The 16,707-nt window shown below is 45.3% G+C and overlaps 2 protein-coding genes across 4 annotated transcripts in view; one reads left to right on the top strand and one right to left on the bottom strand.

Annotated features, from left to right (window-relative positions):
- LOC310774159 (uncharacterized protein) overlaps positions 1-16,707 on the bottom strand; it is a 794,006-nt gene that overhangs the window by 366,447 nt on the left and 410,852 nt on the right. The window lies entirely within an intron of this gene.
- The window catches only part of LOC310774384 (prostaglandin F2 receptor negative regulator-like), a 185,148-nt gene that overhangs the window by 57,395 nt on the left and 111,046 nt on the right, over positions 1-16,707 (top strand). Inside the window, exon 4 of the mRNA XM_083634446.1 lies at positions 9,539-9,949. Within this exon, the coding sequence (XP_083490572.1) occupies positions 9,539-9,949 (411 nt within the window). The remainder of the gene's footprint in view (positions 1-9,538; positions 9,950-16,707) is intronic.

Below are 16,707 nucleotides of genomic sequence, written 5' to 3'. Positions count from 1 at the left end.
CACCGTTGCGGTCGGGGTACGTTTCGAAATGTTTCTAGAAGATTTTTTCTAGGGGAAACACTGTTTTAGTGTTTAGTGTTTAGTCTCTCCTCTTTCTCTCTCCATCATTATGCACAGCCAGATAATGTGCGGTGCAGCTTCGTGAGACAGTCTCTAGTTTCCTGGCTGGGCGGGGTCCTTCTGGCTGGGCGGGGTCCTTCGGGCCAACACGCAAACAAATGCACCCAACAAGCCAGTAGCCACACAGACGGTGAGCTGTGGGCGGAGCTGTTGGAAACATGAAACTTCGTACACTTCTTTCCAACCCAGTGTGAGTAACGTTACAAGTGTTCAAGTGAATTCAAGTCATTAAATTTCTTTAGAACGTTATGAATTAGCAGCAGTCACAGATACTAACGTGAACGTTAACGTTGGCTCCGTCTATCACATGGATTTGTTATTACCGACTGGTAGTGAAAGTGAAGTTGGCACCGCGTCTATGACATAACGTAACGTTATGTACATACAGCCGGAGCGCACGTCCTATTAGGATTATCAACATGGGGAACGTGTTTGTTAGTAGAACGTTAGTCACTTACGTAAACTAGTCACCTTTAAAAAAAAATCAAAGCACATAATTAAAAAAGATACAATCATTTCCTAATCAAACGGTGTTCTTATGCAAATAACCCCTATAGATGACAATAACAAAGGAAAAGAATAACATTTAGAATTTTCGACGGTTTAAACTGACTTCAAGGCGGTTGAAATTATTTTTCGGGATGGTTCCGGGGCGGCGATGTCATTCTGCTGCTGCTGTTGTTGTTTTGGTAAAAGTAATGCAACAGTAGTGTAATAAGTAACGAGTTACTCTACACAGAAAGTAATATTGTAATGTAACTTATTACTTTCAAATGAAAGTAACTAGTAATATGTAGTATATTACATTTTGAAAGTAACTTGCCCAACACTGCTGATGAGTTGTTAAAGTCACGTTGAAGCTGAGAGTCGAAACCAACCAGGAACTATTTCATTATGTGAGCAAAACGCGTACAGTGAAGTGTGTGTGTGTGTGTGTGTGTGTGTGTGTGTGTGAGAGAGAGAGAGAGAGAGAGAGGGAGAGACTGAAAGTAAGTGTGTGCATCACCTGCGCATGTGAGTCATTAGGCCTCATAAACACTCACTCCTGGGTGTGTCTGATATGCACACACACACACACACACACACACACACACACACACACACACACACACACACATTGTATTTGCTATGGTGGATGCATCCCCCCTCCTGTTCAGACCCGTTTCATAGCTACACCTATATACTCGAACGTCAGCTTGACGAGCGGTCGCAGGGATGAGTAAATTGTGTGATTTCACTAGGATTTCAATGACTAGACGTTAGCCCAAGGAGAGAATGTAGTCAGTGCATATACTTGGTAATAGCTTTCACTCTCTCCTGTTATCTCCCCAGCTACATTATTATATTTGCACTGTTCGCATCAGCTGCGTCGAGCAACTGCAAAAGTCCTCCGATCCTGGTGTCAGTCTGCAGGACACGGGTCAAATGCCTCATGTATGCAGATGACCTCTTCTTTCTCCATCCAAAGAGGGTCTACAGCAGAGCCTGGACGTCCTCTCCAGGTTCACTGAAACACAGAGGGTCTACAGCAGAGCCTGGACCTCCTCTCCAGGTTCACTGAAACATGGGGCATTGACCGTTACTTTCAAAAAGACCAAAACCCTGACATTCCAAAGACGTTCCAGCTCTCAGAAACACAGATTTACACTGTATCGATACTTGGGACGCCAAGTATCGATATACTTTTTTTTTTTTTTTTGCAGGCCATGTGACAGAAAAATAGATCACCTAATGGAAAGAATAGAGGAAAAACACTAAACAAATTAGAATTCTATGTGGCCCTGGACAGAGAGTACAAAGTGGCAGAATATCTGACCACTGTGACCAACAGCACATTGAGGAAATCCCTAACAAGGTACAGGCAGGCTCAGTGCTCATAAACCGGCTATAAAAACAGGTCGCCACAGGCAGACCTGGCAACCCAGGGAGAGCAGGCTGCGTCTGTTCTGCTGTCAGGCGGAGACAGAGACAGAAAGTCATTTCCTGTTACACTTTGACAGATATAAAGATGTCAGACAGACTTATTTTGAGAGGATAGGTAGAATGTAGCCAGATTTCAATCCTCTACCAGCCTGATCCTCTCAAACTGCTACCTGCCTGTGTGTGGAGTAGATTCAGTGTGCAGCATTAACTGCTACCTGCCTGTGTGGAGTAGAGTCAGTGTGCACTGTGCAGCATTAACTGCTACCTGCCTGTGTGGAGTAGAGTCAGTGTGCAGCATTAACTGCTACCTGCCTGTGTGGAGTAGAGTCAGTGTGCAGCCTTAACTGATCCTCTCAAACTGCTACCTGCCTGTGTGGAGTAGAGTCAGTGTGCAGCATTAACTGCTACCTGCCTGTGTGGAGTAGAGTCAGTGTGCAGCCTTAACTGATCCTCTCAAACTGCTACCTGCCTGTGTGGAGTAGAGTCAGTGTGCAGCATTAACTGCTACCTGCCTGTGTGGAGTAGAGTCAGTGTGCAGCCTTAACTGATCCTCTCAAACTGCTACCTGCCTGTGTGGGGAGTAGAGTCAGTGTGCAGCATTAACTGCTACCTGCCTGTGTGGAGTAGAGTCAGTGTGCAGCATTAACTGCTACCTGCCTGTGTGTGGAGTAGAGTCAGTGTGCAGCATTAACTGCTACCTGCCTGTGTGGAGTAGAGTCAGTGTGCAGCATTAACTGCTACCTGCCTGTGTGGAGTAGAGTCAGTGTGCAGCATTAACTGCTACCTGCCTGTGTGGAGTAGAGTCAGTGTGCAGCATTAACTGCTACCTGCCTGTGTGGAGTAGAGTCAGTGTGCAGCATTAACTGCTACCTGCCTGTGTGGAGTAGAGTCAGTGTGTAGCATTAACTGCTACCTGCCTGTGTGGAGTAGAGTCAGTGTGCAGCATTAACTGCTACCTGCCTGTGTGGAGTAGAGTCAGTGTGCAGCATTAACTGCTACCTGCCTGTGTGGAGTAGAGTCAGTGTGCAGCATTAACTGCTACCTGCCTGTGTGTGGAGTAGAGTCAGTGTGCAGTATTAACTGCTACCTGCCTGTGTGGAGTAGAGTCAGTGTGCAGCATTAACTGCTACCTGCCTGTGTGGAGTAGAGTCAGTGTGCAGCATTAACTGCTACCTGCCTGTGTGGAGTAGAGTCAGTGTGCAGCATTAACTGCTACCTGCCTGTGTGTGGAGTAGAGTCAGTGTGCAGCATTAACTGCTACCTGCATGTGTGGAGTAGAGTCAGTGTGCAGCATTAACTGCCACCTGCCTGTGTGGAGTAGAGTCAGTGTGCAGCATTAACTGCTACCTGCCTGTGTGTGGAGTAGAGTCAGTGTGCAGCATTAACTGCTACCTGCCTGTGTGGAGTAGAGTCAGTGTGCAGCATTAACTGCTACCTGCCTGTGTGGAGTAGAGTCAGTGTGCAGCATTAACTGCTACCTGCCTCTGTGTGGAGTAGAGTCAGTGTGCAGCATTAACTGCTACCTGCCTGTGTGTGGAGTAGAGTCAGTGTGCAGCATTAACTGCTACCTGCCTGTGTGGAGTAGAGTCAGTGTGCAGTATTAACTGCTACCTGCCTGTGTGGAGTAGAGTCAGTGTGGAGTAGAGTCAGTGTGCAGCATTAACTGCTACCTGCCTGTGTGTGGAGTAGAGTCAGTGTGCAGCATTAACTGCTACCTGCCTGTGTGGAGTAGAGTCAGTGTGCAGCATTAACTGCTACCTGCCTGTGTGGAGTAGAGTCAGTGTGCAGCATTAACTGCTACCTGCCTGTGTGGAGTAGAGTCAGTGTGCAGCATTAACTGCTACCTGCCTGTGTGGAGTAGAGTCAGTGTGCAGCATTAACTGCTACCTGCCGGTGTGGAGTAGAGTCAGTGTGCAGCATTAACTGCTACCTGCCTGTGTGGAGTAGAGTCAGTGTGCACTGTGCAGCATTAACTGCTACCTGCCTGTGTGGAGTAGAGTCAGTGTGCAGCATTAACTGCTACCTGCCTGTGTGGAGTAGAGTCAGTGTGCAGCATTAACTGCTACCTGCCTGTGTGGAGTAGAGTCAGTGTGCAGCATTAACTGATCCTCTCAAACGGCTACCTGCCTGTGTGGAGTAGAGTCAGTGTGCAGCATTAACTGCTACCTGCCTGTGTGGGGAGTAGAGTCAGTGTGCAGCATTAACTGCTACCTGCCTGTGTGGAGTAGAGTCAGTGTGCAGCATTAACTGCTACCTGCCTGTGTGGAGTAGAGTCAGTGTGCACTGTGCAGCATTAACTGCTACCTGCCTGTGTGGAGTAGAGTCAGTGTGCAGCATTAACTGCTACCTGCCTGTGTGTGGAGTAGAGTCAGTGTGCAGCATTAACTGCTACCTGCCTGTGTGGAGTAGAGTCAGTGTGCAGCATTAACTGCTACCTGCCTGTGTGTGGAGTAGTCAGTGTGCAGCATTAACTGCTACCTGCCTGTGTGGAGTAGAGTCAGTGTGCAGCATTAACTGCTACCTGCCTGTGTGGAGTAGAGTCAGTGTGCAGCATTAACTGCTACCTGCCTGTGTGTGGAGTAGAGTCAGTGTGCAGCATTAACTGCTACCTGCCTGTGTGGAGTAGAGTCAGTGTGCAGTATTAACTGCTACCTGCCTGTGTGGAGTAGAGTCAGTGTGCAGCATTAACTGCTACCTGCCTGTGTGGAGTAGAGTCAGTGTGCAGCATTAACTGATCCTCTCAAACGGCTACCTGCCTGTGTTGGGAGTAGAGTCAGTGTGCAGCATTAACTGCTACCTGCCTGTGTGGAGTAGAGTCAGTGTGCAGCATTAACTGCTACCTGCCTGTGTGGAGTAGAGTCAGTGTGCAGCATTAACTGCTACCTGCCTGTGTGGAGTAGAGTCAGTGTGTAGCATTAACTGCTACCTGCCTGTGTGGAGTAGAGTCAGTGTGCAGCATTAACTGCTACCTGCCTGTGTGGAGTAGAGTCAGTGTGCAGCATTAACTGCTACCTGCCTGTGTGGAGTAGAGTCAGTGTGCAGCATTAACTGCTACCTGCCTGTGTGTGGAGTAGAGTCAGTGTGCAGTATTAACTGCTACCTGCCTGTGTGGAGTAGAGTCAGTGTGCAGCATTAACTGCTACCTGCCTGTGTGGAGTAGAGTCAGTGTGCAGCATTAACTGCTACCTGCCTGTGTGGAGTAGAGTCAGTGTGCAGCATTAACTGCTACCTGCCTGTGTGTGGAGTAGAGTCAGTGTGCAGCATTAACTGCTACCTGCATGTGTGGAGTAGAGTCAGTGTGCAGCATTAACTGCCACCTGCCTGTGTGGAGTAGAGTCAGTGTGCAGCATTAACTGCTACCTGCCTGTGTGTGGAGTAGAGTCAGTGTGCAGCATTAACTGCTACCTGCCTGTGTGGAGTAGAGTCAGTGTGCAGCATTAACTGCTACCTGCCTGTGTGGAGTAGAGTCAGTGTGCAGCATTAACTGCTACCTGCCTGTGTGTGGAGTAGAGTCAGTGTGCAGCATTAACTGCTACCTGCCTGTGTGTGGAGTAGAGTCAGTGTGCAGCATTAACTGCTACCTGCCTGTGTGGAGTAGAGTCAGTGTGCAGTATTAACTGCTACCTGCCTGTGTGGAGTAGAGTCAGTGTGGAGTAGAGTCAGTGTGCAGCATTAACTGCTACCTGCCTGTGTCTGGAGTAGAGTCAGTGTGCAGCATTAACTGCTACCTGCCTGTGTGGAGTAGAGTCAGTGTGCAGCATTAACTGCTACCTGCCTGTGTGGAGTAGAGTCAGTGTGCAGCATTAACTGCTACCTGCCTGTGTGGAGTAGAGTCAGTGTGCAGCATTAACTGCTACCTGCCTGTGTGGAGTAGAGTCAGTGTGCAGCATTAACTGCTACCTGCCGGTGTGGAGTAGAGTCAGTGTGCAGCATTAACTGCTACCTGCCTGTGTGGAGTAGAGTCAGTGTGCACTGTGCAGCATTAACTGCTACCTGCCTGTGTGGAGTAGAGTCAGTGTGCAGCATTAACTGCTACCTGCCTGTGTGGAGTAGAGTCAGTGTGCAGCATTAACTGCTACCTGCCTGTGTGGAGTAGAGTCAGTGTGCAGCATTAACTGATCCTCTCAAACGGCTACCTGCCTGTGTGGAGTAGAGTCAGTGTGCAGCATTAACTGCTACCTGCCTGTGTGGGGAGTAGAGTCAGTGTGCAGCATTAACTGCTACCTGCCTGTGTGGAGTAGAGTCAGTGTGCAGCATTAACTGCTACCTGCCTGTGTGGAGTAGAGTCAGTGTGCACTGTGCAGCATTAACTGCTACCTGCCTGTGTGGAGTAGAGTCAGTGTGCAGCATTAACTGCTACCTGCCTGTGTGTGGAGTAGAGTCAGTGTGCAGCATTAACTGCTACCTGCCTGTGTGGAGTAGAGTCAGTGTGCAGCATTAACTGCTACCTGCCTGTGTGTGGAGTAGTCAGTGTGCAGCATTAACTGCTACCTGCCTGTGTGGAGTAGAGTCAGTGTGCAGCATTAACTGCTACCTGCCTGTGTGGAGTAGAGTCAGTGTGCAGCATTAACTGCTACCTGCCTGTGTGTGGAGTAGAGTCAGTGTGCAGCATTAACTGCTACCTGCCTGTGTGGAGTAGAGTCAGTGTGCAGTATTAACTGCTACCTGCCTGTGTGGAGTAGAGTCAGTGTGCAGCATTAACTGCTACCTGCCTGTGTGGAGTAGAGTCAGTGTGCAGTATTAACTGCTACCTGCCTGTGTGGAGTAGAGTCAGTGTGCAGCATTAACTGCTACCTGCCTGTGTGGAGTAGAGTCAGTGTGCAGCATTAACTGCTACCTGCCTGTGTGGAGTAGAGTCAGTGTGCAGCATTAACTGCTACCTGCCTGTGTGGAGTAGAGTCAGTGTGCAGCATTAACTGCTACCTGCCTGTGTGGAGTAGAGTCAGTGTGCAGCATTAACTGCTACCTGCCTGTGTGTGGAGTAGAGTCAGTGTGCAGCATTAACTGCTACCTGCCTGTGTGGAGTAGAGTCAGTGTGCAGCCTTAACTGATCCTCTCAAACTGCTACCTGCCTGTGTGGAGTAGAGTCAGTGTGCAGCATTAACTGCTACCTGCCTGTGTGGAGTAGAGTCAGTGTGCAGCATTAACTGCTACCTGCCTGTGTGGAGTAGAGTCAGTGTGCAGCATTAACTGCTATACATTAATAATAATATGAAATGTATATATATATATATATTCATAATATGAATGTAGAAAGCTGTGTTTTAATTGGCTAAGGTGATATTTTTTTGTTTTATGTGACATAAACACAGAAACAATAACAGTCAGTACAGTAGACAGTGGAGCCACAGCAACGCACATAATTGATGTATTGTAATTGTAATGTATTGTGTTTGTATTAATGCTATTTTGTTTCATTTAAAAAAAAAATTGTTTTAACGTCACGCTCCAGAACTCTTGTACAAAGACAAATTGTATAAAAAAAACAAAAACAAAAAAATTTTCAATAGAAAAACAGCTGTAGCAGCGCAGATGCAGTGCTCTGACCAGACAAGATCTTCAGCCTAGCTCGGCAGTCTTTAGAAAGAATATGGTCATTTTCAGGTTTGAATAATATAAGAACTCTGTGTTCAATCGATTTGGGCAACTCAGTGTTTGCAAAGAGAAAAATCGTGCATTAAAGCGACATGTGCGGACTGCGGAGCCTCCCTTTCTCACGTCTGCACCTCTTGCATGCTAACCGGACGTCTGTTTCATTCATTCTTGATGCTTTGGCAATATTGTTCATGAGACATATTCAGAGAGAGAGAGAGACCTCTGTGTCTGTGTCGGTCTGTCTGTCAATCAGGCAGCCACGCTTGTGTCTCTCGGCCCGCATGTCATAACATATCCCGACAGTATTTCACACGGCTAAACAGGTGTGAGTGAGCCACTTGTTTAACAGGTTAGTCTGTTGGGTTTATTGGCATAGAGATACAGACTTTGTTTATATGGACCGCAATAATCACACTAAATCTTTGAAGTTTGATCACATCTCTCCTATTTTAGCTTCCCTTCACTGGCTGCCTATCCGTTTGAGAATAGATTTTGATTTTTAAATTTTAGTCTTGACTTTTAAGGCCCACCTTTTAAGCAAAGCTTAAAACAAAGGGTGACAAAGCCCTTGCTGTGTGAGGGCTCCAACACCTTTTGGAATAGCCTTCCCGAGGAACTCACACTTGCTAACTCACTGTCCTCCTTTAAGTCATCTCTCAAAACTTACTTTTATCGTTTGGCATAGCCTTGATTATTCTTTTTGTTTCTTTTATCAGCTCTTTTTACGTGTGTTTTATCCTTTTATCTGGTTTTATTGGTTTTTATTCGTTATTTTATGCACTGAATTGTGACAATTGCCTCCGTTTGTGATGCACTTTGTAACGGTTGTTTTGAAAGGTGCTATATAAACAGTTGTTATTATTATTATTATCATCAATAGTCTGTGTCTTTTATGAACAGTTTTCCCTTCATATCCTTTGTACTATTTTCTTTTTTGCCAGTATGGATGTAAAATAGGTCTTGAATTGTATTCATAATCTTATATATAACTTGGCAATGTGGGAAATGTTTCAATTTTGTGTCCCAGAAGTGATGTCTCCCAACTGGAAATGATGTCATAAGGACACACACACACACACACACACACACACACACACACACACACACACACACACACACACACACACACACACACACACACACACACACACACACACACACACACACACACAGACACACAGACACACAGACACAGACACAGACACACACACACACACACACACACACACACACACACACACACACAAGGAGGCATGGTGACATCACTGATGATGTCATTAGTGATGTCATAAGACTGATGATGTCATCAGTGATGTCATAAGGGGGCACACACACACACCCGTGCACATGTAAACTTAAGGGCAATGATATTTTGTGAGCAACACACACGCACACACCTGCGCACGGCAATAGGGCAGGCGAGGCCACCTACACACGCACCCACTGAGGATGTCACCAGTGATGTCAAAAGGGGGCACACATACGGAGGCATTGTGATGATGATGTCATCAGTGACGTCATAAGACTGATGATGTCATTAGTGATATTATAAGGGGGCAAACACACGTGAGCTGCAGGGTGGGTCTAGGAATGGAGCGCGTATAGCGCGCAAGATGCCTATTGTCTTAAAATGGTTTTAAAAGTCTTCAATTGTATGTGGTGAATTCAAATATGACTTGGACTTGAAATGGACTGATTCTATTGTGGGTGTGTGTTTAACTCTTTACAGGAAGGCACTTACTGTGAATAAGCTACTAATATTTGTTTGCCATTTGTGTTTTTTTCCTGTTGTATTTTACCTGCTTTTAATGATGTTTCCTGTAAGCCTTTCAGAAGAACTTTAAATGAAAAGTTTTATAATGATTGTATTATAAAAAATATTCTCTTTCTCTTTTTTCAGTAATCGCCGACACCCTCAGAGTTTCCCCCCAGGCCCCGCCCCCCATTGTGCCTGAAGGAAGTGACATCACGCTCTCCTGCAATGTCACCCGGCAGCTCAACTACCCCACTTACCTGTCTGTCACTTGGTCGCTAAGGAACGGAGCCTCGCCATTGGAGGACATCTTAACATTTGGCCCTCAGGGAGGTGTGGTCACCGGGCCCAAGTTTGCCCGGCGATATGCCGACGGAGGCGTCCGATTGGTCCCCCGGGGAAATGGGGTGTTTGGTCTGGTGGTTTCCAGGGCAACGGCGTCTGATGCAGGGGCGTATGTCTGTACAGGGAGAGAATGGACTCATGAAGATGGAGGGAAGTGGAAGAACATAGTGGAGAAGACAGCGGAGATGGGAGCTGTTACTGTGACTCTGACAGGTAAGCATGTTACTGTGACTCTGACATGTAAGCATGTTACTGTGACTCTAGCTGTGTTTCCATTACAGTTTTTCGCAAAATAATTGCGATATTTCTACAACTTCGACAATGTACAATTGCGACTTGTAGGCGTTTCCATTGAAGTTGAGTTTGGTCTGATGGCGCACACACCTGAACTTAATTCCCCATTACCAGCAGCTGCCACAGTGATTACGCACGGGGATCTGCCCATATCCCGTCCCCTGCATGCTCAAATCTAACCAATGGTCAATGCAAATCACAACATGAAGTTACAACGCATATAAACGAGCCTGATTATCAATTCAAAAGAAAATGAGTCGCAAAATGTTGCTGGCTGCGGTGAATGCGAGCGCGACAGACAGAGGAAAAAAGCCTAATAGCCTAATAGCCTACAACTGGTCCGATTTAGAGATGGAGGGGGAAAAAGGCTGATTTGGTTCAATAATCAGAATGTTGTGTATTATAACATTGCACCTGAAACGTGTGTAATGTATTACTCACAGTCACTGTATTCACTTCAGACAGCAGCACCGCACCAGGCAGCCTGTCACCATGGACCGATTTCTGCCATTAAACATGATCTATTTACCCCAGCTCTGCTTTTGCACAACACTCGTCTTTCTGCTAGGTAGCGTTGCTTCAAAGTTTTCCACTTGCTGCGGAGGTTTTGCCACGGCTTATCGAACCATTTCTCCCTCATTTTCTGCTGCTTTTCCAAAGGAGAAGACACATGACGTGCAAATGCGGAAAAAGTGTTTCCATTACACTTTTGCGATAAACTGCTATATCGACACGTCTGAAAAACCACCTCATGAGAGCGCAAAAACTTTTTGCGATATTTGGGAGGTTTTTCGAAATTTACGTGTTTGCATTACCCAATTTCTATTGCGATATTTAGATTTTGCGCATTTCTGAGGGTAATGGAAACACGACTTATGACATGTAAGCATGTTAGTGTGACTCTGACAGGTAAGCATCGCAACAAGGAACATACAAGCACATTAGCACTGTTAGCTAGGGATGCTCCGATCACGGGTTTGCCACTGATCGCCGATCCCAATCATCTATCTGCCCCAAACCGATCATCATGCCAATCGTTTTTGTTTTGTTTTGTTATAGAAGCAGGTAGGCTATAGCAGTATTATGTTGCATTATGTATTATGCAGCTTTTATAGCAGTATTACAGGTCTCACAGTTTCCATTTTACATTCCATTTTGCCCGCGAGGGGCATTGCAATTGGGCTGCCAAATCATTTGCCATACGTTACGATCTTTGTGAAAGAAAACTATTATTATGATGTATGAGAATGCATTTCTCCACTGTTGAATGATGTACTTAATTTGTAATCAATTATTAATTATTTATCCTATGGCAGACATCCCCTCACTTTGACTTTGTGATTTGTGTGTGGTGCTGATGGACAGCACGGCGCCACACTCCAATATAAATAATAATGGACGACCCTTGTGTAAACGTACTCATATTAGTTTCACTTTCAGTTCAATAAAGCAATATTTTTTACAGCCTCTGTGTTACTTTCTATGAAGAGTGCAACAGTGCAACCGTTACATTACCTTAGAGCAGGGGCACTCAATTAAAATTCAAAGAGGTCCAGTTAGAGAAAATTTCCTCAAGCAAAGGTCCGGAACATTGTAACGTAGCTTGCGTTATGATTCAGTGCCATTGAACTCAATGATTGCAGTAGCCTAATGGTACAATGTCTCTATGTAGTCAACAACTGACTGTTAAATCAAAATAAACATCAACAATGCTTATTTACCGTTTTCATATTTAACTGGATTAATTATACATAACTAGCCTACTATAATAAATAAATGTTCTTTTCTCATTTCAAGTAAAATAATGCATTTAAAAATAACATACAACAGAGTTGGAAAAATGTGCATATAAAAATTAAGTGCTTTAATTTAAGAGAAATAAGTTTCCCCTTTTCTTAACACTCTCAGCCGACAAACACCCTTTTCTCTTGAGAGAAGTGAGCTCCCTGTCTGTATGTCTGTCTGTCTGTCTGTCTGTCTGTCTGTCTGTCTGTCTGTCGATCAATGCAATTGCAATGCAAACCTCGCATGCTGTTGCGTTGGGCAGTGAGTGTGCCCTGGTGTGTGTATGTGTGTTTGCTCATGTGTGGCGCTTCCATAGACAGGTCAGGATCGCACCGCACTTCACACGAGACATACTGGTTTTGAACTGCCCGTAAGAACAATGAATGGACATGTAAGAGTGGTTTCTTTTGAGCACACCGTGTGAAATTACTATCTCTCGCCTCGCCTCCGTCCGTGTGTCACACTCTCGCAGCACCACTGAGAAGCAACAGAGAGAAACGGCTCGCTTATTTGATTGGCCCGAGTAGCATCACGTGTGATGATTTACAGCGCATGCATTGGTCTGTGAACTTCCTGGCAGATAAACCAGTAGTACCGTAAAGACTCTAAAAGCATGTGCCGGTTAAAATAGAAGCGCTCCGTGAAAATGTAAGTTATCAATGATTTGTAGGTTATAGGGCTCGGTCCGGATAGGACGGCGTCTCGGTCCGGATGCGGACCGGAGTCCGGACTTTGAGGATCGCCGCCTTACAGCCTCTGTGTTACTTTCTATGAAGAGTGCAACAGTGCATCCGTTACATGACCTTACAGCTGGTGTTAAATCATCCAATATGAACATGAAAAAGGAGACTGCAGGGAAAAAAAGGCAATTTCGGCAAGAGCGAGGCACGGCTTCAGATCGAATGGTCGGTTTCTCTTTAATCTTTTCTCTTATGAATGCATAATCTACGTTTGTTCTTCTACAGGCTGCATTCAATAATATATTTTGATCGATTGTCTCCCCCCCCCCCTCCAAATTATGATTTGGTCATGATTATGATTTTATGATCAGATTCAGACGATTAATTTGGTATGTAGTAGGGGTGTCACAATATATCGTCCCACGAAATTTCGCGATAGTAAAACGTCACGATATGTATCGTTGAGATGAAATCTCATATTGTGAAAAAAAAAAAAAAAAAAAAAAAAAAAATTTTTTTTTTTTCAAAAGTAGACAAAGAAACGTACTTGTTTGTTGAAGTTCAATGTGTGGAAAGTAGTTCAGTTGAACAAGTCTCTGAAGAGACACATGAGAAGTTATACAGGAGAGAAACCATTCAATTGAGTTTCTGGCAAAACTGTTTACTTGACAGGAAAAACTGAAGATGCATAAAAAATAGACTAAGAAAAGTCTTGTTGTTTGAGTTTGAAGAAAAACTGAAGATGCATAATGAGAATTTATACTGCTGAGAAACCTTTTAGTTCAAAGTAAATCTAAGTGACGGTGTAACTCATTCTATTTCAAGATAAGCCTTATCTCCAATCTCATGTTTTTTCTAGTTGTTATTGTAATAACAATTTCCCACAACAGCATGTTTTGTATTTGTGCATTTCAAATAAAATACTACTTTTCCAGTCATATATTGTCATTATTCAAGTTTAAAAAAATATTGTTAAAATCGTATCGTATCGTATCGTTATCGTGAACCCAGTATCGTGATACGTATCGTATCGTGAACTGAGTGTATCGTGACACCCCTAATATGTAGCATGAACAGCATTGTTCAGAATTAACCACCTAATTCATCACATTGATGACGGATGAACAGCAAAAAATCAGAAACCCAACGCCCGTGTTACGGTGCCATGCAAGAGGTTAATACATCCATGGGTGGGAGGGGTGGGAGACGTCATGGAATACGTCATGGCACACATGCGCACTTCGCCTCATGGTCAGGAAGTAAAACCAGGAAGAAACCCCCCCCCCCATGATGGCTTCATGCGCCAGTGAGCAGCCCTCCGTCCGAATGCATGGGTGGGCGTGGCTCGTCCCCTATCCAGTTCTTTTAATACATCCATGGGCAAGGTACTGTGTATTCTTGATTGTCTGTGCTACTGTGTGGACTGGGACAGAGGCAGGAGGGACCGCCCTGTGTGGACTGGGACAGAGGCAGGAGGGACCGCCCTGTGTGGACTGGGACAGAGGCAGGAGGGACCGCCCTGTGTGGACTGGGACAGAGGCAGGAGGGACCGCCCTGTGTGGACTGGGACAGAGGCAGGAGGGACCGCCCTGTGTGGACTGGGACAGAGGCAGGAGGGACCGCCCTGTGTGGACTGGGACAGAGGCAGGAGGGACCGCCCTGTGTGGACTGGGACAGAGGCAGGAGGGACCGCCCTGTGTGGACTGGGACAGAGGCAGGAGGGACCGCCCTGTGTGGACTGGGACAGAGGCAGGAGGGACCGCCCTGTGTGGACTGGGACAGAGGCAGGAGGGACCGCCCTGTGTGGACTGGGACAGAGGCAGGAGGGACCGCCTGTTCACTCTTTCTCTCCTCTGTCCCAGGAGGCTGTTGACCCTCCCTCTACTCTCTGCTCTGTCTCCCTCCCTTTAGAGAGGCCCCTACACACACACACACACACACACACACACACACACACACACACACACACACAACACACACACACACACACACACACACACACACACACACACACACACACACACAACACACACACTACACACACACACACACACACACACACTACACACACACACACACACACACGCACACACATACAGGGTGGTTGCTGTGGCCAGCCTATCTTCTATCTTTCTGGGTTAGCGTGTCCTCTTAACTGCTTTGTGATGAGTTCATATTGACTTCCAGGCTGCAGTAAAGAGGAGGAGAGAAGTCAAACAGAGTGGGCTTTGTCTCTTTTGTCCACTTCCAGACACCGTACAGGACACACATGACCCGTTGGGTTGTCACTGAAATCCATGAGGCAGTTTGCAGAAACCCAGAGAGACTGGGGATATGTTTTAGTCAGCTCTCCAGACTGGGGATATGTTTTAGTCAGCTCTCCAGACTGGGGATATGTTTTAGTCAGCTCTCCAGACTGGGGATATGTTTTAGTCAGCTCTCCAGACTGGGGATATGTTTTAGTCAGCTCTCCATGCAGCAAACGTTCCAACACGCTGCAGAAAACAGAAATCTTAGCAGCAAGTGAAAATGTCTTGGGGCCCTATCGTCGCAAAAGTGGTAATTTTGCGTTTGCGCTTGTTTTGCACTCGTTTTAACGACGCGCACAATGCAAGTTGGGGGGCGCCGTGCACAAGCACATTTGTACTGGACATGCATGCCACATGCCAAACCAGGCGTGTGACGCGGGTCTGCGCTGAATGTGGGGACACGGATGGCGTTCTCCTATCGCCGGCATGCGTCGCGTTAAAGTGTGGACCAGTGATGTCACTTGTCCATACTTTAACACTCAATAACTGTCAAATTAAATGACAGACTTCAACTAACTCAAATTAATAACTCATTAACTAAAATCAACTCTCAATAACTGTCAAACTATTCATCATTCATCTAGTTTGACAGTTATTGTGAGTTGATTTGAGTTAATGAGTTATTAATTTGAGTTAGTGTGGACCAGTGATGTCACTGGTCCACACTTTAACACTCAATAACTGTCAAATTAAATGACAGACTTCAAAACAGTTTACAGTTTTCTGATATACTACTGATGTTCTAATGATACAAAGCTGGTTGAAAATGGGCGGAGTGTTCCTTTAAGCGCAAAAATACCAGTGCAGAGAAATTCCTTTTGGAAATGTCATTACACACGGACGTGCCACGCCAGGATATCAAATTCTGCTGCTACAATGGGGTATTAGCAGATAATTCAGTGAGGCAATCAACTATAACTCACTGAGAAACTTTTATCACATCACAAAGAGGGGTTAATGGCAAATGAATTGATAAAACTTGTTGGGCGTTGTAGCCTACTTGCAATAGGCTATTCACCTTCACCTATCCCATATAGAGCTGCCGAAAATAATCGATTCAGAGATGCATCGCGATGCTTAATAGGACGATTCTGAATCGATTAACAAATATCAAAAATCGATTTTTTTTTTTTTTTTTTTTTTTTTTAAATAATCAAATAAAAGAGAATGTAAGTACATGCACTTGTTTATTTTAATTATGGATCATAATACAATGCAATTCCAAATGCACTTTTATTTTAAAAGTAGCCACACAGTGAGAAAAAAGAAAGTGAGAAAAAATAAATCATGTATTGCGGAAAAAGTGATGCATCGATTTAAGATGCATCGTATAATCGAATCGTATCGAATCGTGAGATCAGTGAAGATGCACAGCTCTAATCCCATAACCCGGAGGGTCGTTGGGGCACCACAGACGATCTGTCGACAAGCTCTCTCCATCTCTCTCTGTCGTCGGCACGAGTGGTCAGCTCTCAATGACAATGTTTCACCGAGTTTTAATTGAGTCCACTCTAAATCCTCCCATCTTTTCTCTTGTCTCCGCCGTTTCCTCGCTGCAAACATTCAATTTCCCAGTCAAAAAAATCACACAAATTACATCAAATCGCAGATGTTTTTAACAGGTATATGATGGTGTGATTGTGAGATACGTCCTATCCAAATGACGCATGGAGAGAATTACAGCATATTGCAGCATGCCTCACGCAAACTGTATTACAGCGATTGCGAGATGGGAATCTGATTGGTTTGATGTAACGCCCAGGCATTGCCTGGCCACACCTGTGAATCATTCTGCATCTGAATTGCATCCCCGATTCCCCACCATATTCCGGGGCTGTTTCAACTTAAAAAAACAAGGAGGTCACGTCTACCCAGACACTTATATAATTTTTAAACAGTTACA

This window comes from Poromitra crassiceps (genome assembly GCF_964638095.1).
Source record: "Poromitra crassiceps genome assembly, chromosome: 3".
NCBI classification, from domain to species: domain Eukaryota; kingdom Metazoa; phylum Chordata; class Actinopteri; order Beryciformes; family Melamphaidae; genus Poromitra; species Poromitra crassiceps.
This window is presented reverse-complemented; position numbering and strand designations above follow the sequence as displayed.